Source organism: Neltuma alba, unplaced genomic scaffold (assembly GCF_004799145.2).
Source record: "Neltuma alba isolate B1F8T4 unplaced genomic scaffold, ASM479914v2 tig00011509_pilon, whole genome shotgun sequence".
Lineage (NCBI taxonomy): Eukaryota > Viridiplantae > Streptophyta > Magnoliopsida > Fabales > Fabaceae > Neltuma > Neltuma alba.
The window spans coordinates 752,633-778,390 of record NW_021636177.1 but is presented as its reverse complement, the minus strand read 5'-3'; the positions used below and the strand labels follow the sequence as shown (position 1 = coordinate 778,390).

Below are 25,758 nucleotides of genomic sequence, written 5' to 3'. Positions count from 1 at the left end.
ATTCAGTCACTTTGAAGTTGAACTGAAACAGTCTCCTGGCTACAGGATCTGAAATCCAGTCGGAAGATGAGATGAATATCTGAAACTGTTGAGATCTACAATTAAGTGTTTAACCTTCCCTGAGAAGTATTTTGAGAAAGTTTTGAGGATGGCTATAAACAAGACCGGAACCGACGAATGGGCCTTACTCGAGTGGTGGCTACTAGAGCTGAGGTTGACATGGAGCGAATCAAAGAGGAATACCAAAGAAGAAATAGCATTCCTCTGGACCAAGCAATATCCAAGGACACTTCTGGAGACTACGAGAAGATGCTTCTTGCATTGATTGGTCATGGTGATAATTGAAAATACTTTATCTGAGTCAGTAGTCATAGGACTGCTGGTCAGGTAAAACCATTCATTCCTCTTCTATCGTCTGTAGTGAATTTTCCTGTGGGGTTCTGAACGTTGGTATGACTGGTGGGTCCTCTCTCTGATGTGCGATGGTCCTACTAATGGTGTGCTGGACTCGTGTTTTAATTTGCTCGTCATCAATCATGGTGGTTTAGGAGATGTTAACTTCGAATAAGCAGACGGCGAAGATACTTATCCCATATTTTAAATGTATGACTCTATATTATCCATCAATTAGTCCATGAATACCATCAGGCTAAGAATTAAAATTGAAAACTTAAGCTAACGAGGTTTTTTCTGCCACGGCAACTTAAAAAAAGTGTCGAAAATCCCCAGCCGATTTGTATTGTTTCATGTTCCATTCACAAGCTAATCTGTGCAAGTATAATAATCCTCTGTTCATATCAGCAAAGGAAATTATTTTCCACAAATTGTTCATATCAGGGGAGGATAGGAAACGCTGAAACAGCATTAAAGAGCCACCAACCATATCATGCTTTATCTTCGAAGTCGTAAAAACAGAGTTCTCATAAGTGATGAACTGGTCATGGTCACACGTTGTCCGCTCAAGTCAATAACATGAAAGTCCTCATGAGTTTGTAAAATGCCTACACATCTAAATGTGACTACAACATTATTATCGTTATTTAACTTAAACCAAGGTGATGCTGCTTTCCCCGCCCGGGGGTCTGCGAGCACCACGTAAGCAGTCTCTGGCTTCTGCCTGTCCATCAGCAAATATGTTGCTGCCAGTCATTTCTCTCAGTTTAGCCCTACTCAGAGGCTTTTCCGCTGATCCTGGCGAAGCTTCTACATTGAAAATGTTGTTGCCTGTTAACTCTGCGAACTTCTGGCCATGTATCTTCTTTGATGCCTTAGGTGGTTCCTCGCCAATTAAGATCTTGCTTTGTCCACCCGCAGGCTACACAAAAAGAAGAGGAAGGAAGGAAGGAAGGAAGAAAGAAACACTCTGGTCAAGATACGGTTGTATGAAAGAAACAGAACTAAGCTGTCAAGCTCGATGCAGTCCAATTGCTTGAGAGGAATATGGACAAAGCAGTGAAAGTAGAAGTAACAGCATAATTTGAAGCAAACCGATATGCCATAAAAAGACTAAGAAAAAACCTTTTTTTTTTTTTTAATTGTAGTACAGAAGATAAAGCAAAAGACTCGGGAGAAGGAAAGATTGTGATGAAAACCAGTAAACAACAACGAAACTTACGTTGGAAACTTTAACTGATGTGCGCACATTACGAGGAGCTGGTTCTCCCATATCTTACTTTCCTTCGATTCCAGAGTGCGTGCAGCAGCCAATGAACGAGGCGTAGTTTCAGCAGGAGCGCCAAATATGTCATGTCCACTGAGTTCCTTGGACTTGGCATTGGATATTTTTTTAGACTTTGCGTCTGATTCGCTTTTCAATGTCCCACTCAGCTCGCGCTGCTTAGCTACCTCAGGTAGTGAGGTAGGCTTCTTTGGTGAAATACTTTCTTCAGTACTGAAAGATATCTGACTAATTCCAGTCATTGCTTGCTGAGATGCAAGGGGGAAACATTAGAAAATACTCAACAATTGTATACACAGTTTGATGTTTGAGACATCCACATGGTTTTAATGATATGCTGCACCAAGGAAATCATCCAATATACCTGATACATTCGGATGCCAGTTTTGCTATTCGAAGCAGATTTGGCTTCTGATGTACTGTCTTCAGCACTAGCTGAAAATATGCCACTTCCAGTCATCTCTTTCATCTTATACCCGGAGCATGGTTTCTGGGAAGAGTAGAAATTTAAAAGGTTAGCAGCAAGAATAGATTGAAATGATGTTTCTACGTTCACCACAGGCAATGTGTTCTAGTTTACATAATGATTTTCATCACCAAAAAAAAGTTCAGTATCTCAAATATGCACTCACACTGCACTGAGCATGCACAAGTAAAACATTTCATGGTTCAGGTGTAATGTTTAGCAATGCAATATGAAAGAAAATAACAGTAATCTCAAGGTAGAAATAATTTTTTTTTTTTTTAAAAAAAAAGGAATCCCCTACCATCTTGTGTAATCATATTGCTTTTTTAATTTTTATCATTTATTTTTGGGAGTTTTGGGAGTAGAGAGGTAGGTGGAAGGCATAATAGGAATCAAATCCTTGGACATCAGGATCTCTAGGCAAGAATAGTCGAGAGCAGAAATCTATGACCTAACGCTCTTGGGTGAATCAAACTGCTTGGACTCGTGAAGAGAAGTCCTGGACTCGTGAGTGTTAACGTGCATTGGGCGAATCATCAGCGAATCTTGTCTCGCACTTCGTTTGGTGGGATTTACGAACTTCTATTTGTCGCAGATTCCACCAGCCTATTTAGTATTCTACCCAACCATCTTCAAAACTTTAACTTTACAACTTGAACCCATAAAAGTAAAAGGCGTGAATTTTGAAGCTACAATGTCAACTTAAATATAAATTCTGCACATGATTTGAACCAAAAATGCCAGAATTCTCAGTACTTCACATCATACTTGGTAGTTGGGAACTTCAATTTGTGATCTTAACAGAAGACATTGATAAGCCGTTTATGACGATCGCAAAACAGATCGGCAAAGCTAATGAATTAGCATGCAGAGACCGTCAAACACTAAGCCCAAAAACAAGGAAAAACGGAAACAAAAATAAAATCAGATCAAGGAGCAAACAAACGAAAAAATGAGCTAAAAAAACAGCAGATCTAACCGTCCGTGCATTTCTAACAAGAACGCAGACCCAAATTCTAAGGAAAAAATCGGAAATGTTAAGCACGAGATAATTAGTAATGAATCTTACGTCTTCTCGAGACTCCGTGCTTCATCCTCGGTGACCTGGCCTCCGTGAAGCACCTTGCTGATTTTATCGGACGGCTGTGAATTCAATGATGGAAGATTAAACAACAAAGTCAATATCCGCGTGAGACTGAACCTAAGGCAAAGAATCATAAGTACGGAGTTAAGGGTAACCTGACGAGACCGGAGGCCGGTCACAGTGGCGGAGGAATCTGTCGGAGGAGCTTCCGACCATGTGAGAAGATCTGAAGTGGAAGTGTTTGGCTTCCTCACGGGCGTGCTTCTCTGCATTTTCTTCTCTGGGAGTGAATCTTGCGGCAGTCAGATATTCCTGGGGACTGTAACGACGGAGTGGGCTTCGGGTGGGAGAGATATTATATTGAGAAATGAGAAGATTTGAAAATGTTTGGACTTTTAAACGATAAAGATTTTTTTTTTGGGGTCCCCGGGAGAGAGGGCGAACCGGCGAAAGAAGAAAACTAAAAGGCGATAAAGAGCTTTGAATTTCGTAGGGCAATGAAACAATGTCTGGAGAGAGGGGAGACACCTGGAAACTTAGTGCACATGGCGGACATGTGTCATCTTTTTGGCCGAACGGACACGTGTCATTCGACCATGCATGCTAAGGCTAACAACCACTTCTGGAAAAATACTCTCTCCGTTCCTATGTAAAAACTTTATTTTTAAAAAAATATTTAGTTCAAATATAAAATTTATTTTTTAATTTATTTAAATATTTATTATTTTTTTACTTATTTCGTTTTTAGTTGACTGTATTTAGTGTTTACTTTCTCTTATTAATATTACCCCATTTATTTTTTTCATTATTTTTTTATTTATTACCTCTCTCATTTACCTTTTTAATAAATAAAAGAAAATTTGAAAAAAAAAACATTTCTGACTTATTTATTATTTTTAACTAATTTTAACCGTTAATTCATTAAACGTGATTCTGTTACTAAAGCTTATATATAAAATCCGAGAGAGTATTGCCCGTTGCTTAATACTATCTCTCATCTATAATATTAGAATTAGTTAATACTAAAGTTAGTTAGCTAGTTTAAATAGATTAAAAAATTAATTAAGTTAATTATTTATAATAAATAAGTATTATATCTAAAACATCTTTGTTAATCACATTTATTAGTTAGAATTATCATTTGATGAAACTTTTAGCATATGAAATTTCAACAAGGACTATCTCAGAAAAAATATATAAATATGAGAAATAAATATATTAAAGTCTTATATTTAAGATCAAATTAAATGTCAAGTTAGTTCTTATATTAAGGATCAAAGATAGTATAAGAGATAATTGATTGATTTAAAAAAATTTAAAAAATAATTAAGTTAGTTACTCATAATAAATAGGTGTTATCCTCTTGAAAATACCCTTACTACTAATATATGTTAGCTAGAACTACTATTATTAGATGAAACTCTTAACATGTGCAACTAATATAACAATTACATTGGGAAAAAATAGATAAATATGATAGACAAAGTAAATTACAGTCTTATATTTAAAGTCAAATAAAATGTCAAACTAGTTTTATATTAAGTAACAAAAGTAAAACTAGGCAAAAAGATGAAATTAGAAAAGGAAAAATAACTTAAAAGAATAACATTTAAATTTAAAAAATGAATCAATGACAGATCTTTTGGGGGGAAAAAGTAAGTTGGAAATGTATGAGAAAAATGAAAAATAATCGCTATACCAGTTCAGAGAGACCAATAGCTAAAAAAAAGACAGAAAGTTAACAAGACAACAATCCAGACCAACTAAACAGATTAAAATTTCAGTTGTAAACTAAAATTCACATTTAAAACTGAAATGCACCATTTACAATTAACTGTTTGTATCTGTAGTAGTCTTCATCAGTATTTATAACTAAATTAAAAGGTTAGCCATCATTATTTGGATTGAATCCTTCTATGGTTTTCTCAAATAACTATTGTTTCCTCTTCTCAACGAAGAAAGTTCAGCTCTTGAATAAATATCTCATTATCTTTTTTTTAATGAAAACCGAATAACATAACTCAAAACAAGGAATTACAAGAGTTCAAAAACACATCTTTCATCAACCTCCACCCGTTGACTAAGAAGGGAAAGGTGATCAAAAAGTCAGAAATTTCCTTCTAGACTACGAGAAAGTCCCGCTAACCTAACAGTAACAATCATATCTTCTCTAGGTGTATGTGAAAGTATGACCTACTAGTCCCTATTAATTAACAATCTAAGATCATCAATAACATCTTTAAAGGTTTGGTCGTTGTCACAATCTCTAAGGACAAAATTAACTACAGTTATACAATAATATCTCATTATCTAATCTCAAATAACAAGTAAAATTCAGCTAGGGCAGTCATAAAAAAAAATCAATTCTTTAATGACTTCTAATAAAATAATTATACAAGTTGAATAAAAAAATAAACCAAAAAAATTCAAGAAAGAAAATTGTTTAAGTTAATACTATTATGATAAATAATTGTATAACTAACAGTTGTGTGGCAAAATAAATAATTATTTTTACTCAATTAATAATTAATAACTAATATGATAAATAGGAAAGTGCACAATTTGTTTATTAATAACCATATCGATCCCAATAAAAACATTATATAATATATTTGAACTTATGACAATCTAATTATTATAAATTAGCTTATCAAAGATCAGAAATATTATTTTAAATATTGCATGCACCTTTTTGAATATTTTTCATACTACCTCTACTTCCGATCCTTAATATAAGAATTCATTTTACTTTTATTTTGATCATAAATATAAGACCCTAATCAACTTTATCTTTCACATTTATCTATTTTTTCTAAAATAGTTCTTATAATAATAGTAGTTCTGACCAACACACTTGATTAGTAAGTATATTTTAAGAAAGACAACATCTATTTATTACAGATAACTAACTTAATTAATTTCTTTAATCTTCTTAACTTAGTCAACTAGTTCTCATATTAAAAACTAAAGATAGTACTCCTTCGGTTCTTAATATAAAACCTAATTGTGGAGTTGATTTTGGTTCTAAATATAAGACTTATTTCTTATATCTATCAATTTTTTTTCTAAATAACCCCTATTAATACCCCTCAACCATGGTCAGGTATGAGAGGAAGAAAGGATATAATGAAGATGATTAGATATTTTAAGAAAAATATATCATATTTATTATAGTTAACTAACTTACCTAACTTTTTTAATCTAATGAAATTAGTTAAATAGGTCTTATATTAAGGACTAGAGGAATATATTGGTTGGAGAATTCAGATTAAACTCTGAATCTGTGTTACGTGACCCAGCTCGATAAAAAAAAATTATATTAAAAAGGAGTTTGAATCTAAATTTTTGTAGTACGTGCTCAATCTATTCTAACAACTCACTCGTTCAGAACAAGATATCATAATAAAATCATTTCGGCTGGGACTTAATGAAGTTCACGTGTTAGGGTATCTCTTAAGGATGCACAACGTGTGTGTTCGTGGAAAACTTCATCACCCATGACTTTCATGAAGTTTTCTTAAGAAATTTGCCAAATAACTGTCTTGGTTAATAAAAAGAGTCAAGATGTAAATTCGTCTCAAAAGTCAAAATCGTAACAATATTACCTTATACTGTTGAAATATTAACGGTCAATATTATTATTTTAATAGTGGATATTAATTTTTTTTAACTGTAGGGATAACATTTAGGAGTCTGACAAAAGAAAATTGAAATTACTAGATCTAAATAAAAAAATTCCTACAAAAATGTGTTATAATTTGTAAGTTGTTATGAATATTGTGTGGATGTCCATTTACCCCTTCCTCTTCATCTTCTCCAAGTAACTTCCACTACCTCCACCATCCATTACTCCTCCACTACCCATTCACTCTTGTAACTCACCTCCATTCACATTCATGGGATTGATTATCCACTATTTGTCATTTAAGAACAATTGTAACCTATTTGTAAGACTATGCCTATAAATAGGGCATGTCATTTGTGTTGTAATGCAAGTGAAGAAATACAAAAGCAATCTCATTCTCTTGTCTTCATCTTTCTACTTTTGTGGTTTATTTTGGTTTTATTTTATAAGACGTTATCAGCACGAAGCGCTCTTGTAATCGAAAGGTGTTGTAGTAAGGCTAATCAACTAGAAGGTAAATTTCTATATCATTTCTATAATGGTTTGTTTTATAATTATTCCATTTTCTTATTCATATTGATTTGTCTCATAACTATTCTATTCTCTTAATATTAATTTTCATTTAACTTTTATATGATAGTATCATCATGTCAAATCTCACGAAACTTGAGTTTGTGGCTCTTGACATTACTGGAAAGAATTATTTATCATGGATATTAGATGCGGAAATCCATCTAAATGCCAATGGTCTAGGAGACACAATCAAAGAAGGCAACCAAGCATCCAACCAAGATAAAGCCAAAGCCATGATCTTTTTACGTCACCATTTGCATGAGGGGCTCAAGATTGAATATTTGACCGTAAAAGATCCACTTGTTCTTTGGAACAATTTAAAGGAAAGGTATGACCATCAGAAAACTGTAATCCTTCCTAAAGCTCGTTATGACTGGATGCATTTACGTTTACAAGACTTTAAATCTGTGATCGAATATAATTCTGCAATGTTTAGAATCAGTTCTCAACTGAAATTATGTGGAGAAAAGATCACTGATGAAGATATGTTAGAAAAAACATTTTCCACATTTCATGCATCCAATGTGCTCCTGCAGCAGCAATACCGTGAGAAAGGTTTCAAAAAATATTCTGAATTAATTTCTTGCTTGCTTGTGGCTGAGCAAAATAATGAGCTTTTAATGAGGAATCATGAATCCCGTCCTACTGGCTCCACTCCATTCCCAGAAGTGAATGTAGTGGCAACTGAATCAACCCGTGGCCATGGTCGTGGACGTGGACGGGGTCGTGGTCGTGGCCGTGGACGTGGCCGTGGTCGTGGAGGCGGTCGTTCCCACCAGAAGTGGGCAAATAATGATGAGCATCACCAAAAAGAATCTAGTGGAAATAATAATCATGTTGAAAATCTTTGTTATCGTTGTGGTGGCAAGGGTCATTGGTCTCGTACCTGTCGTACGCCAAAGCATTTGGTTGACCTCTACCAAGAATCGCTGAAAAATAAGAATAAGAATAAAAATAAAGGCAAAGAGCCAAAGGTGGAAACAAATTTTGTAGGAGAAGAAGGCGATTCTGATTATGGCAACATGGATGTTACTCACTTGGATGTTGCTGATTTCTTTGCCGATCCTGATGGAAGAATTGATCACTTAATTGGTGATGGAAGTGTTAAAAAATGAGTCATCTTGATGTAATTGAGTTTCTATAATTAAGCATATTTTCATGTTTTGCTTATAAGTGTGCTCTTTCACCTACCACAATAAATTCTGTACTTGTAAGGTTATTACCCCCAAAATAAATATAATTATGAGTTTTTATTCATGATAAAATTATATTTTCTTTTATTAATAATGTTTTCTTTTTAATCTTTTCCTATGTTTTTTTTCATGAAGAATGACCATTATTGACATCAATAATGAAGATTTGTGTCTCGTTGATAGTGCAACAACTCACACAATACTCAGAAATGAGAAATATTTCTCTTCTCTGGTAATGCGAGAAGCCAATGTTCAGACTATATCTGGAAGTATAAATCTGATTGAAGGCTCTGGAAGAGCTGATGTATTACTACCTGAAGGAACAAAATTACATATTGATAATGCATTTTACTCTACCAAGTCTAATAGAAATTTATTGAGCTTCAAGGATATCCGCAGAAATGGATATCATATTGAAACAATAAATGAAGGAAATCAAGAATACTTGGTTATCACAAACTTAATTTCTGATAAGAAATGCATTCTAGAAAAATTACCTGCCTTTTCTTCAGGCTTATACTACACACGTATTAGCACAATTGAAACACATGCTATTGTAAACCAGAAGTTTACAAGTGAGAATAAATTTAACATTTGGCATGACCGGTTAGGCCATCCCGGGACTATTATGATGCGAAAAATAATTGAGAATTCATGTGGACATTCACTGAAAAGTCAACAGATTCCACAATCACATGTTTTCTCATGTGCTGCATGTTCTAAAGGAAAGTTAATCATTCGACCATCACCAGCAAAAATAGAAAGTGAGTCTCTCACATTTCTAGAACGTATACAAGGGGATATTTGTGGACCGATACACCCACCATGTGGACCATTTAGATATTTCATGGTTTTAATTGATGCATCAACAAGGTGGTCACATGTTTGCTTATTATCCTCTCGAAACCTAGCATTTGCAAGGTTGCTTGCTCAACTAATTAGATTAAGAGCACATTTTCCTGATTATCCAATCAAAAGAATACGTTTGGATAATGCTGGTGAATTTACTTCACAAGCTTTCAATGAGTATTGTATGTCTCTTGGAATTGATATTGAACATCCTGTAGCACATGTTCATACACAAAATGGACTTGCAGAATCATTAATTAAACGACTACAATTAATTGCAAGACCATTACTGATGAGATCAAATCTCCCAAATTATGCTTGGGGACATGCAATTTTGCATGCAGCAACACTAATTCGTATCAGGCCAACAAGTTATCTCAAGTCCTCCCCTTTACAATTGGTTTTTGGTCAGGAACCTAATATCTCCCATCTAAGAATTTTTGGGAGTACAGTATATGTTCCTATTGCTCCACCACAACGTACTAAGATGGGTCCCCAAAGAAGGATGGGAATATATGTTGGATATGAATCTCCTTCTATAATAAAATATCTAGAACCATCAACAGGAGATTTATTTACGGCTCGATTTGCCGATTGTCATTTTGATGAATCAAAATTTCCAACATTAGGGGGAGAAAAGAAGCAGTTGGAAAAAGAGATTAGTTGGAAGGAAGTTTCATTATCTCAACTTGATCCTCGTACAAAACAATGTGAACTAGAAGTTCAAAAGATAATTCATTTACAAAGGTTAGCTAATCAGTTGCCAGACGCATTTACTGACCCAAAGAAAGTGACCAAATCACATGTTCCAGCTGCTAATGCTCCTATCAAAATTGATGTCCCTGTTGGACAACCTGCTATTGTAAATGAATCTAAAGCACGCATGAAGCGTGGCAGGCCCATTGGTTCCAAAGATAAAAATCCTCGAAAGAGAAAAGGAGCTAAAAATGTAGATGGCCAAGTCGAGGATAATCAAGAAAGAATTGCAATTCAAGAGGAGTCATTAGATAATGCTAATGTCTCAATTCCAAAAGAAAATCAACTACCTGAAATGTGCGAAAATGATGAGATCTCAATAAATTATGTTATGAATGGAATACGATGGGATCGAAATGAAGTCAATGTTGATGATATTTTTGCATATAATATAGCGCTTGATGTGATGAATGATGATGAGGATCATGAACCAAAGTCTATTAGTGAATGTAAACAAAGAAAAGATTGGCCAAAATGGAAAGATGCAATTGAGGCTGAATTGAATTCACTGGAAAAGCGAAAAGTGTTTGGACCTGTAGTCCATACACCTGCAGATGTAAAACCAGTCGGATACAAATGGGTTTTTGTGAGAAAAAGAAATGAAAATGGTGAAATTGTAAGACATAAGGCACGCCTTGTTGCCCAAGGATTTACACAAAGACCTGGTATCGATTTTGAAGAAACATACTCACCAGTGGTGGATGCAACTACTTTCCGATATTTAATAAGTCTGGCAGTAAAAGAAGGACTCGATTTGCGTCTGATGGATGTTGTTACAGCCTATTTATACGGCTCACTTGACAATGATATTTATATGAAACTCCCTGAAGGATTGAAGTTGCCGGAAGCATACAATTCAAGTTCTCGAGAGCAATACTCAATTAAGTTAAATAAATCTTTGTATGGATTGAAGCAATCAGGGCGTATGTGGTATAACCGTTTAAGCAAATATCTGTCAGATGAGGGATACAAGAATGATCCAATTTGCCCATGTATTTTTATGAAAAGATCTGGAAATGAGTTTGCGATAATTGCGGTTTATGTTGATGACATAAATATCATTGGAACTCCTGAAGAGCTTGCAAAAGCTATGGGTTGCTTAAAGAAAGAATTTGAAATGAAGGACTTGGGAAGAACAAAATTTTGTCTTGGATTGCAAATTGAATATTCAAGAAATGGGATCTTTTTGTATCAAGAAACCTATACAAGAAAGGTCTTAAAGCGTTTTTATATGGATAAATCACATCCATTATGTACTCCGATGGTTGTAAGGTCTTTGGAGAAAGATAAGGATCCTTTTAGACCTCAAGAAAATGATGAAGAACTACTTGGTCCAGAAGTACCATACCTTAGTGCAATTGGTGCACTCATGTATCTTGCTAGTCACACACGACCTGATATATCATTTGCTGTTAACCTACTAGCAAGGTATAGCTCGTCACCAACACGAAGACATTGGAATGGAGTTAAGCACGTTCTTCGTTACCTCAGGGGTACTATGGACATGGGGTTGTTCTACTCAAATGTACCCAAAACTAACCTCATTGGTTATGCAGATGCTGGATTCTTGTCTGATCCACATGTCGGTAGATCACAAACAGGCTATTTGTTCACATATGGTGGTACAGCCATTTCATGGCGTTCTATGAAACAAACCATATCAGCCACATCATCTAATCATGCAGAAATTCTTGCAATACATGAAGCAAGTAGAGAATGTGTATGGTTAAGATCGATAATACATCACATACGAACCACTTGTGGCTTGTCTTCCAGCAAAATGATCCCGACAATTATATATGAAGATAATACTGCATGTATTGCTCAACTAAAGGAAGGGTACATCAAAGGAGATAGAACAAAACATATTTCGCCAAAATTCTTCTTCACTCATGATCTTCAAAAGGATGGTGAAATCGGCGTCCGACAAATCCGTTCCAATGAAAATCTAGCAGATTTGTTCACCAAGTCACTTCCTTGTACAACATTTGAAAAGCTTGTTCATGATATCGGATGTCGTAGACTCAGAGATATCAACTGATATTACCAAGAGGGGGAGTTAACACGTGCTGTACTCTTTTTTCCTTGACTATGGTTTTTATCCCATTGGGTTTTTCCTAGTAAGGTTTTTAATGAGGCAGCACTGGATAACATATCAATAAATGTGTACTCTTTTTCTTCTTCTAGGTTTTTATCCTATAGGGTTTTTCCTAGTTGAAGTTTTTTAACGAGGCACATATTTGTATAATGGACATCCAAAGGGGAGTGTTATGAATATTGTGTGGATGTCCATTTACCCCTTCCTCTTCATCTTCTCCAAGTAACTTTCACTACCTCCACCATCCATTACTCCTCCACTACCCATTACTCCTCCACTACCCATTCACTCTTGTAACTCACCTCCATTCACATTCATGGGATTGATTATCCACTATTTGTCATTTAAGAACAATTGTAACCTATTTGTAAGACTATGCCTATAAATAGGGCATGTCATTTGTGTTGTAATGCAAGTGAAGAAATACAAAAGCAATCTCATTCTCTTGTCTTCATCTTTCTACTTTTGTGGTTTCATTTTGGTTCTATTTTATAAGATAAGTCAAGTATTGTCAAAACCCATTGAAAATATAAAAACCAAATTTAATTTGAGATTCAGTAATAGAACTATCTCTAAAAACTTCTGAAACAAATTTTCACGTTTGCCCCGTTTAAAAAGAGTAACCCTAGTTCCACAAATTTCTCGTGGCGTATGGAGCTAAAAAGATAACATGATCAGGCCGAGAATTTCTTTTAATCAACTGATTAAAATTTCTACATAATGTTAGGTTAACTAATAATTTCATATTTGAATTTGAAATATGCAGTTTCTTAAAATTTACTGGAAGGGTTTTATCACTTCTTTGATTGTATTTAGTTTAAGAATCTTATACTGAATTAATAGGCGTCTAATATAACTTTTCTCATGTCAATTGATTGAATTTTAAGAATAGCGTGTATTTTCATTATGCTGTTTTTAAAACTAACCTGTACAGCAAGACTCATTAAATTAAATTGACCTTGTTTTAGATTCTCAAAGTATTATCAGGAACAATGACAATGCAGGCCGAAGGATGCGTCAATCTAAAAGGGAAGTAATTCTTTGAATTCATAACATAAAAAATCATTAAATTTATTCTAAAATAATAATAAAAATTTTATTTCACCAATAAAAAATGATGAATTTAAATTTAACGTTATACTTTTATTATCCCTTATCTCTCTCATATGTTTAATAAGGAGGAAAGTGGAAAAAATCACATTAATTATTCTAACAATGTTTTATATTTTGGACTATAATTTTTTTTAATTAATGTCTTATATCATGGACATGAGGCATTTCGCACGAAATATGTACTCCCTTTGATATGATAGAAAAAACACTCACTTTGATATTATTATAAGTCTAATTTATTATCTTATATAAATTAAGAAATGCGGTTAAAATTAGTTTTTTTTCCTGTAGGACTTTAAAATTACTCTTACTTCTTAGTCAGAAAAAATTGTTTAATTAGTTATAGAATTTTAAAATTAAAGGTATTAGCTTGAAAAATTAATTTAAACATTGCACCATCGCATTTAAGGCTAGGAAAACCTACTTTGCCGGTACCTATATTTTTTATTAATTTTTAATTTGATATATATATATGACTTTTTTATTTGATTAAAGATTCGTAAGGATTAGCGATAGAAAAAGTAACTTATTTATAATTTGACTTTTAAAAAAAATGAGATTAGATAAAAGTTAGATTGAGTAATGTAAATTGTGTTTGGATTAGATTTTATAAAAATTGGTTTGTAAAAATTAGATTTGGTAAAAAGTTATGGGAAAATTCTAATTAAATCTATTTGAAATAGCAAAATTCTAATTTAAGCCTACACTTTTAAAAAATTCTTAATTAGTCCAAGAGGCCTAATTAGGAATTTTTAAATATTTCTAAAAGACTAAAATACCCTTCATAATTAAAAAGACCAAAATAGCCTAATTAAATATTTTAGTTTTAATTCTTTTAATTGAATTTAACTAACATGTTTTTTCTTTAAACATTATCACATGAAAATTTGGCCAAAAACATTATCATATAAAAAACAAAAAAAGAAAAATCACGATTATGACCAATAAGAAGTAATTGAAAATTCAAGATAAAAAAAAATACATAATTTCTAGATATCTATAGAATTGCAAAAATATGGGAACTAATAAAAATTTTACGATTTCAAATGTAAAAGATTAACAAGATCATTTTTTTTTTGTGCGAGAAAAAATCAAATCAAAGATTCATGGAATTGTTGAATATCTATCAAAATTAATTTTACTATTTCACAACTTACATTGAGACTCATCAATTCATCTTCAATTTTCCGGTCTCTAAGATTTATTCAATATCAAATTTTTATTATATAAAAAAAACTAAAAGGCCATAAATTCTAGAGTTGACATAATGTTCACAATTACAAAACACACCTTTGACATAAAATCTAAAAAAGACCACGTCCTCATTAGTAAATTTACTAGAATAATTAAAACTAAAATCAGATTTACACCTACTTTCAATTTTCCTTTTTTATTACAAAGAGGCATTCCGGTCTTTCAACAACATTTGAAAATCCCTAATTAGGCCTCTTAGCCTAATTAGAAATTCGTTAAAAGTATAAGCCTTAATTGGAATTTCATTATTTCAGATGCATTTAATTGGGATTTTTCCAAAAGTTATTTGGATTATGATTAAATAAAAATAAGTTTAGATTGTAAAATTATCAAAATAAACATAAGTTTCATTAAATAACGAGAGAATAATAAGAGGAGTGAGAGAAAATTATGATTATGACAATTTCCAACTGCCTAAGCCCGATTGCCACATGAAAAAGCTACCTCCGCCAGCTTAAGGTGAGCCACGCGTTTGGCCCCCAAGTGTTGTCTTGTACAAGCTCTCCAAATATGCTTACTTTTTTAATCAGGCTTTTGCTGCAAAATACTCATCTAGTCTTACTTATAAGACGCTTTCAGCATATTTTACACAGATTAAGAAAAATCTTAAAATGTATTAACTTTCTATTAAAGTATAACAATTTTTTAACTTCACCTATATTTAATATATACACTTTTCAAAAGAGATAATTACCTATATTATAATAAATAAAAGACAAAATAATACATTCATGCTAAAAATTTAATGAAATAACTTATAAATAAGATAAAAAAACCTTTTCTCCCTACCCTATAAATATAATTAGAGGACTAAGCTATTTTTGGCCCATAAATGGCTCTCCTAGACACACTAAATTCTTTAACTTCGTTCGATTAACTCTGATTTAATTTGTTAGCACCATTATTAATCCTTACATAAATGCTAATAGTTCTAATACAACGGAATTAAAAATTTGAATCAACAAAAGAAAACATATAAATACGAAATTAAAAATTAAAGGAAAGTAAAAATACCTCCAAAAGGGGTTATTTGAAATAACAGAATTTGCTCTTATCCTTAAACAATGATGAGAACAAGGAAGCCAACCAACATCTAAGTTGTGGATATCGTAACTTGAGATTTGATAGGACCCCACCTTGTTTGCATGATTACATGCATTGCTCCTTTTTATTTTTTATTTGATATTCTTAATCCTAACTATTATATAAATTATGGTGATTGTGCATCTTCACCCCTTTGGAAGGGTAATAATTGCAGCTTTTGACGGCCAAAAAGTATTTCAAAAGTTGCGCGCGCGCGCACACATATTGATTGATTCCAATCCTATTACTTTGTGAAAATTATCACATCAAGATTAGCACGCAAGCTTAGACTGTGAATATGATATTAGAGAACTTGGCTAGATCCCACCATAAGCAAATAATAACAATAATAATAATAATATATAATCGGAAAACAAAAAATTTGCCACCTAATATCACATATGTGTGATATTGCTACCTTGATCTTAAAAACCAATATTCAATACACAATAGAATTTTCTGGTAAAAATATATATAATAGAATTTATAATAAATTAAATTATTTATGAATTATAAATAATAGCACCTATGTTTTTCATACTTAGTACAATATCCAAAGAAATATGTCCAAATGCCCAATTTTTACCCCAAAAAAAAATCTGGTTGCTTCAAAAAGGAACTTGAAAATGAAAAGATACCAGTTCTCCATATGTACTCTTGCTCAATTAACTAACGTTGCTTTGAAGTGTATGCAATGGATTTTTGAGATTATGGTGTACTCTATAAATATATATATATATATATATATATATATATTCCCCTCTCAACTTCCCTTATGTCAAGAGTTGGAAGCCTGAAATTTGGGATATTTGTGGATGGAATTGATGTTTCCCCCCGGGGGGGGGGGGGGGAAGAAGAAGAAGAAGGAAGCTAAGGTGTTATTTTATGAATGGCGTATATGTGTGATTAAGATTTGTCATATGAACTACAATAAATTAAATTTCAGAAAACTGCGAGGATTAATTTCATTTGATGTTCTTTGGGTTTGGATCGTGGAGTTTATGTTCAAGGATTTTATGAAATGGACAAAATGTGAATTTCTCGCTGTCATTTGAATTTCAATTTTTTTGACAATTATTTGTTTGTGTTTATTTTATATATGTGTATATTGGCAACTTCATATATGCGTGCGTTGATTTATTTTATATATATATATATATTTTTTCCGATTCTAAATATAAGACACTTATACGTAGTAGTATAAAGATCTTATATTTAGGACCGGGAGAGTATTTTTCGGCATTTAACAAACTTTGCATGAACAGAAATACAGGAACAATACGGATTATTCTTGGCATAAGATTTGGCGCTAGTGATTATGTGCCTGCCAGCGTAATTATTTCCAGAATGATGATTTTGAATCCTACGGAGAACGTGTGCTATTTGGGTTTTCAGAATGATGATTTGCTATCAGGGCCACACAGGATTGACGGAAATGGTTCTCTCTTGGGAGGTGCCTAACGGTTGCAAAGGAATATTCCTGGAAGACAAGATGTTAACATGACTGTTCTGTTGTTCGTTTGTGTAGCCTTTTAAAAGCGTTATTTTCCTCAAGCTTCGGCTTGCCTTTCCATGTTAAAAAAAAAAGAATGTGCAGTTTATCACTTTATATACACTAATAATAATAGTCATCCATTATGTAAGACTTTAAGTTAGCTAGGGAGAAAAAAATATTCATTAGTTTTTTTTCTCCCAAAACTGTGCAACATTAGCTCAAAACCATTACTTATAAATTCTCTCTCTCATAAATAATAATATTTTTTAAAAAAAAATTGCAATATTTATATGTTTATTATTTTTAACTAATTTTAAGTAATATTTTAATTTACGTAATTTGGTCAAAAGTTTGTTTTGTAAAAATGGACGGAGCGAATATATGCTTAGATCTTAGCTTCATAACATAGATATGTACAAATATGGAATTCTGGAGGGTTGGCATTTGGAAGAGCATAGCGTTTCCATTTTCTTGCTTTGATGGAGTTTCATGGGCCGAGATTCACATGGATCCGTTACCAGCTAATCAGTCCTGACTCGAGCGTTTTTTGGATGCCTCTGTGCTGCACCTACCCAAATTAAAGTTGGATTACGAAAGTTTATCATAAACATCTCATCATATTTGGAAGAAATGAGGTGATTAAATAGTTTAAAAGTATCCATAAAGGAGTATCCAGTATCTGAAATTCTTTTTTCCTCTTATATGTCTTGTAAGTTTTATTTTATTATATTTTTACTCCGAATTGTTTTACGCCGTTAAGTTTAACCGTTAAAAATACTGTTTAAACTGCATAATTTAATGGTCAAACCTAACAGTGATTAAGGCTAATGTACTTTTGTTACGAAAATAAACTTTTAAGGCATATAAAAGCAACAAAAAAAAAATTTAAGTGTTGGGTCACTTGGATGTTCCTTCATTGACTCATTGACACTTCTAAGATATCTAAACACCTTATCCTTATTTAAAAATAAGAACTTAAAGTTTCAGTTTGAAAAGGCCAATAATCCTATTTCTGTCATCCTATACTCTTCCCCATACTTGCAACCTTAAAAGTTTATCCATCCTCACATTCATAGAAACAATTATTGAGCTATTAGATTTGCGCCAAGTACTCGAACCTTCATCGTTTATGTTTCATTCATTTATTAATTTATTTACTTAGTTCGAATATAACAATGAATGATGTTTGTGTTCGTCAATTACAAATAATGGGTGCGGTAAGAAATTTGAAAGCAGTAAAAGACGCATTTGACGGCGAAAGAGGAAAATATGATAAGCTGCAATCTTAAAAGATTTCAAGACCCAGAGTTAGACTAATCTCCAGAGCTTTTATAATATTACACATTGGAAGGCGTCACTTTTTAATTTCAGGGTTGATTTATTGTATCTTATTTTTAAATTTTATTAGATTTTGCTATTATTTAATTTGTAAAATATTTTAATACTATTTTTTGTAATCGTTAATTATTTTGTTTCTACCATCAATATTTAGTATGCCTTTTTCTTTTTTCCCTTTTTTCAACTTTTAAACAATGACAATTCGTGTTTGCTTATATTTGTGTCCATTTTTTTTTTCCTTTTTTCAGGAGTGACGTTGCAGATCTCTTAGGAAAGATGAAGGAAATATTGGAAGGGATATGGCTTTTCGATCTTGGGGTTAAACAACTTCTTGCTCAAAGGATATGAAATGCCTCCTCCTTTCTATCAACACCTCAACCTGTGAACATGTTAAGGAAGTATATCAGAAAAATACTTGAGAATAAAATTGATGTGAAAGGTGGCCTTCACATTAAAGAATAATGTAGAGTTTCACATTTAAGATTGATCCAGCGTATGTATGGTGAGCATGATCTTGATACTCTATCATATCTAGGCCACTGTTAATTGCATGTAGAAAGAACTTTGAGTTTGTATCTGTAGTTAAATTATGTTTGTTTGAATATTGTTTGGCCAAAATTGAAGCTCTTGGATTCACAATTGAAGGGCTTTTAAGTAGCTTTTTGGGGCAGAAGCATACTTTCGCATATCTTTGGCATCACTTTTGATTAATTTGGCTTTTAGAGCAAAAGTGGCTTAAAAGCATAAGATCTTGTTTGTCATCACGTTTAAAATTATTTATAAACATATTTCATATAAATTGAAATAAAATTTGTTTATGTATTTATCTCATATTTCATAAATCATGATTAAAAAGCCGCTTGTAAGTTATTTTAAACAGGTCCTAAGCTAATATCGAGTTGCTTTTGGCTTGAGAGAGAAAAAATGATCATGAAAAAAAGAAAGAGGTTTTGAAATGGGTCCTACTTTGCTTTGATTAAAAAAAGAATGGATCTAGTAATTTGATGTTAATAAAAATATTCAAAGGAAAAAAATAATGATTGAGAAAAAATTTTGACAAAAATTCTCGTCACAAATTTAATTGGGAAAATAACATGATAAATTTTTATGCATACAAAATATTGGTAATATGAAAATTTTATGCGCAAAAACTTGCTTATCATTTAATACAAGTTATGCTTATTTTGATAATTTTACAAACTAAATTTACTTATTTAATCATAATTTAAACACCTTAATTGTCTGAATGAATGTTTGCAAAATTGATTTCCGATCATAGCTTTTTTTCAGGCCATAGTTTTATGGACAGAAAGGGGCGTGTTGTATCATGTAAATCGCACGTGCCTGTCGAATCAATTTCATTCTGTATTAAATAAATAAATAATACAAAAGTGTACCAAAAATAAATAAAACAAAAATTGTATACATATATATATATATATATATATTGATTAGAAAAAATTTCCATAGGATAATGTTCGAAACCATTTGAGGGCAACTACCAGTCTGCCAAAGAAAGCGATCGGTATCAAATTAGATGGCGATATTTCCACCATAACAAAGTTATCTAATTGTGCATTTTGTTTTTATGCAATATTTCCTTGCAGCTAACTTTTACGACATTAAATATTTGTTAAATACAATATAAAAAAAATTGATCAATTATTAGAAAATTGAAGAAATTAATAATAACATGAAATGAACAGAAAGTATAAGATCTCAGTTTGAGAAACAGAGTGTAACATGTTATTAAGAAAAGAAAGAAAGAGTGACTAATAAGCTGCTAGTTGAGAAGACGAACGGTCTCATCCCAAAAAGACAAAAATACATACTTGAATATGAAATATACACTTGTTGGGAGAACCAAAAACTTTTTACGTTGTAAACCTCAAAAAAAAATTCCTAATCAAATTTTAAAAATAAAAAAACGGAGAGAGAGTGTAACGCCTTTTGTTCGCTTATTACCAAAAGAACGAAATTCTTTTTTTTTTTTTTTTGCCATCTAAAGGGTAACAAATTCTTACACATACCAAAAAAATTGATTATTAAGCATGAGTAGCCGCAAAAACGAGAATTCGTTTCTTATGAAGCATATGGAAGCGGGGAACAAAGTGGAGCGGTGAATTTATAAATGAAACAGTATATTCTCTCGTTTTCAGTAAAAATAATCATTTCTTATTAATTGGAATGAGACAACGATATTAAATGACTGATGGCATAAGAAATACTCCCTCCGTTCCTTATTATAAGAGACAAATAACCGAATTACGTTGATAAAAAAAACAGTTAAAATTAGTTAAGAACAATTAATGTGTAAAAAGTATAATTTTTTTCCAAAAATGCCCTCATTAATAAGGAGAGAGAACATGAGAGAGAACAATTAAATTATTAAAAGAAAGAGAAGTGGGAGGGAGAGAGAGTGTGAGTTGGAAATAATAAATATGGGTAAAATAGTAAATCAACACAAAAAAGTAGAGACAACTTATAAGTGTCTCTTATATATAGGAACATGCCATAAGCATCAAATGTCTCTTATAATAAGGAACGGAGGGAGTAATAATTAATTAAGATTTTTAAATATTTGGGATATCTGGCATTATTTTTGAAATATTTGCATTTAATTTTAATTGGACATACGTATATTATGGGATTAAGTCGGTGCTCCTACGAGGCCAATAAGATGAAAGTTACTGACAAAATGCTGGTTTAGATGATACTCCTTCTATCCTAAATATTACCTCCGATTCTAATTATAAGAATCAGTTGACTAGTTTGAGGAAATTAAAAAAGTAAGTTGAATAAGTTATTTGTCCTAAATAGGTGTTGTTTTTTCTAAAATATCCTTACTAATCAAGTATATTAACTAGAACTATCATTGTTAGAAGGGCTATTTTGGAAAAAAAACGTATAAATATAAGAGACAAAGTGGATTGGGGTTTTATATTCATAACTAAAATAAAAGTCAAATAGTATCTTATATTAAGGATTGGAAGTAGTATAAGACCCCTTTTATAATGTAATTTACACTATAAAATAAGTCTTATATTTAAGATCGAATGAGTAATTAGTTTTATTTTGACAAGGAGAATAGTACAAGTTTGAGTCTAAAAAAAAGATCTTTTATCAGGAGGGTTTTAATTTTAATATTTTCAACCCTACAAAAATTAGTTTTAAATTTAAAATGATTTGAGTTCGTGAAGTGAGAGGATGGCTGAAGCCTGTAAGGTTCGGAAAAAAAAACTCACGTCTGATGGGATCCGTGGATGAGGCGCCTCAAGGGGGCGCGGTAGGGTGAACCAATCACGTACAAAAGAACGGTGTAATAAATACTAGTACTGCCACTCGCCGGTTGCTACCAAACTTCATCAATTGGTTCTACTGTCCATAATTATATTCTTCTGATTTGATTTATAACTTATAACCTACTTTTAATGTGTTTTATTAAAATTAAAAAAACTGAATATCATTAACTAGGTCTTAAAATTTAAAAAACTTCTCACCTTTATTTTCTAATTAGTATGTATACATTTCTTAAGAAAATAGCAGTATATAGGAGTACAACACAATAAATGAGAAGTAAAAATGCATATTTATATAATAAATTTAATGAAATTATTTATATTAAGGATTAAAAAATGCTTTCTACCCTACAAATTAGAGGTTGAATTCTAAATTTATATAATAAATAATACGAGTCCTTTTGGCAAAAAAGAGAAAATATGACTCACTCCACAACATATAAAATTCATATTCTAATTTTATATTATCACATTTAAAAATTTTTATCTTATACATTTGCATTTTTTTTCTTTCTTAACTCGTAATATTTTTTTTCATTGGGTAAATATTACAAAGAAACATCAAAATCTTTGATCATATACGAAAATAAAGAAAAATGTGATTATAAACTTCATGAAATTTTAAAAATTCAATGTTTAACATTTTGTTTCACTTGATTTTGCTTGTTAAGTTTTCGACTTAGGTTAGGTTTCTATTTAAGAGAGTGTTTGGATTAGTTTTCAGATAATAAAGTTTGGGAAAAAATAACTAAAAATGTGATATTAATAAACTAAAAATGTTTGAAAGATTGCAATGAGAAATAATGAAATAATCAAATATATTAAAAATGTGAAAATTATCATATTAAGATGAATAAAAAATTATTGTTGTTTATTAATGTTAAAATAAACATGATATCTTTAAGATGAGAGAAGAAGCTAAGTGCCAGCAACCGCTCACACATTTTGAAAGGAAATAGATGAGGGTATTTTCGGTATAATTTATCTGACACTCTCATTACTAATTAATGTCCAGACCATGGTTTTCTGCCCTAAAAGTAGAAAATTTTGGCTTCAAGAAACCTATGATTTCCTGCCAATAAATTGTTTGTTAAAATCATAAATAATTTTACCCTAAAAAAAAGAAAGCACAAATTCAAATTCCAAAAGACGCACTTATCTATTGGGTTTTGATTTTAACGCTTCTGAATTAATAGAAATTAGTTTTAAATCCAAAATATAACTTAAAAATAGTCCAAATTATTCCCAGAAAAAGAGGAAAATCATGGTTTTCTCCCTCCCTCAAACCGTGATTTCCAATATGTAAGTGCTTTGAAAAAATAAAAACCAGTTGTTTTGCTGCTTCTACTCAAAATCATGGTTTTTTTATTTAAAAAAAACCTATGATTTTTGTTCCCACCCAAATAGAAATAGATGTTTGGAAGAACTTCTAAAACCAAAATTTTGGCTCAAATCATGGTTTAAAAGTAGAGTAGTTTGGAAGAGTTAAGTAAGGATCCAAAGCATAAATGAGATAACCCTTGAAAATCATGTTTTTAAACCAAAAACTTCAGTTTTGAGTTTGGATCAGCTTTTGAAAAATAAATTCAGAAAAGAATAGATTTTGAGTGTCATAGATTATATGAAAAAGATGATATCGTTTTCATCAGAAAAAGAAAGAGGTGATACTGACAAATTGAAAATGTTTGGCTGATTGCAATGAGAATAATTCTTTCATATGAAAATTACTGAAAATGATATAAGCTAATGTGATATTTAAATAAAAATAATAAAAATGATTGTTTTGTATTTTTAAATAATAAAATATATTAAAAATTAACATATTTTTTAAATATTATCATTATTGGTTTCATCTAAAAGACATCCGGTTTATTTTAGCATTGACCAACAATAATAGTAATAGTAATTTTTATTCATTTTAGCGAGAGTTTGACATCCTTCAAAAACACTTAAGCATTTTCATGTAAGTTAGGATAAAAATCTTTTCACGCATTACAAAATTACTTTTAAAAAAATAATCCAAATATCCTCAATAAGATAATTTTGAAAGGAAGAGATAAGAATATTTTTAATATAATACTACTTCCAGTCTTTAATATAAGATCCTATTTAATTTTTATTTTGATCTTAAATATAAGACTCCAATCCACTTTGTCTCTCATATATATATATATATATTTTTTCCATAGTAGCCCTTTTAACAATAATAGTTCTAATCAATACACTTGATTAGCAAAGATATTTTAGGAAAGACAATACATATTTAGAACAAATAACTAACTCAACTTACTTCTTTGACCTCTTCAAATTAATTAACTGGTTCTTATAATTAGAATTGGAGGTAGTATGTCTCGCACTTTACACTCAAAACCATGCTTTTCATCTCCAAAAGTGAAAAAATCTGGCTTATCTGTTTTTCACTCCCAAATCGTAGCTTTCAATGCATAAGTGGTTTTTTTTTTTTGGGCGGGGGGATCAGCAATTCGGCTTTCCCTTCTGAAAGCCAAACGGTCGTTTTTGTTTGGGATAATGAATATATAAGTCTTTCAACGAGTTTTTAATTAGGTTTTTATAATTTTTTTTATTTTTATCATGTGATTTATGTTCTTGTTGTTTTACTTTATTTTTAATTAAATCTGCATAGCTTTTATTCTTTATTCTATAAATAATAATATTCTATGAATAATAAATTATTATAATAATTTTATGTTAATAGTCTTTTACATTTTTAGTTAAACATATATATTATTTATTTTTTAATTCTAATCTTTATAATTATAAAATTCAAATTATAATCGTAAAATTTTTTAAAATTCGAATATAATTATAAATAATTTATAGTTAAGTACAATTGATTACTCTGATTAATTGATTCCTAAATGATTATATTAATTATTTTGTCCAATTATATAATTATTAATTTAAAAATAAAATCAGTTTTAAAGAATAAATTTAATAAATAATTTTTTTAAAACTACAAAGGACCTAATTAAAAAATAAGTAAAACTATAAGGACCTAATAAAATTAAAAAAAATAGAGAGGCCCAATTAAAAACAAGTAAAAGTAAAAGGATATGATTAAAAAAATTTTTCCAGAGATTTGACTAAAAATCGGATGAAACAATAAAAACCTAGAGATCAATTATCTTTTTTGGTTTTCACCCAAGCTTTTAACCCCAAAACCATCGTCAGTCTGTGTTTTGTGCTGTCTTTGGCTGGTTTTCAACAAATGGCGTTTAACTTTTCCCCAAACATGCACAAGTCTCTAGCTTTTAAAAAAAAGAAGTTATGGAATTGTTTGAGAGGTTTTTAAATCAATGTTAACAAATTTTAAGGCCAAGGATAAAGATGTAAAAATACTCATAAACTTTTATGCAAAGTATACTTACTACCATAAACTTTTTGAATGTACAAAAATACCCATGAACTCGTAAAAACAGAACAAAAATGAGATAACCTACGTTAATTTTATGAAAACACCCCTTACTAAAAAAAAAAAAAGATCAAAATGTAAAAATACTCAAACTTTTAACCAAAATATACCAAACATCGTATGTTTCTTTAATGGGTGCAAAAGTATCCATGAGTCCATGATCGTACAAATAAATTAATTATTTTAGTTTCAACAAAAAAAAATCAAGTTTTATTATACTATAATGATACTAATAATTTTATGGTTAATATATATGTTTAGTCTTCTAAATTTGCGTCAATTTTTCATTTGTCCAAAGTGTACGTTTAGTCTCTTAATTATAGTATTGTTGGTCTCCTTAATGAAAAATTGTGACTCAGTGAATTTAAACACCAACATAACAAAACATGCTTAAGATTTAATCATTTAATATAATATTTTT

At 31.1% G+C, this 25,758-nt stretch overlaps 1 protein-coding gene and 1 pseudogene across 1 annotated transcript; one reads left to right on the top strand and one right to left on the bottom strand.

Moving 5' to 3' along the window:
• Positions 1-849: 849 nt before the first annotated feature.
• Positions 850-3,619, bottom strand: LOC114714547 (uncharacterized; annotated as a pseudogene).
• A 3,881-nt stretch (positions 3,620-7,500) lies between these two features.
• LOC114714527 (uncharacterized) lies at positions 7,501-8,541 on the top strand. Its single transcript, XM_028899269.1, has one exon. It carries the CDS (start codon positions 7,501-7,503, stop codon positions 8,539-8,541), a length of 1,041 nt encoding a protein of 346 aa, XP_028755102.1.
• Positions 8,542-25,758: the final 17,217 nt, after the last annotated feature.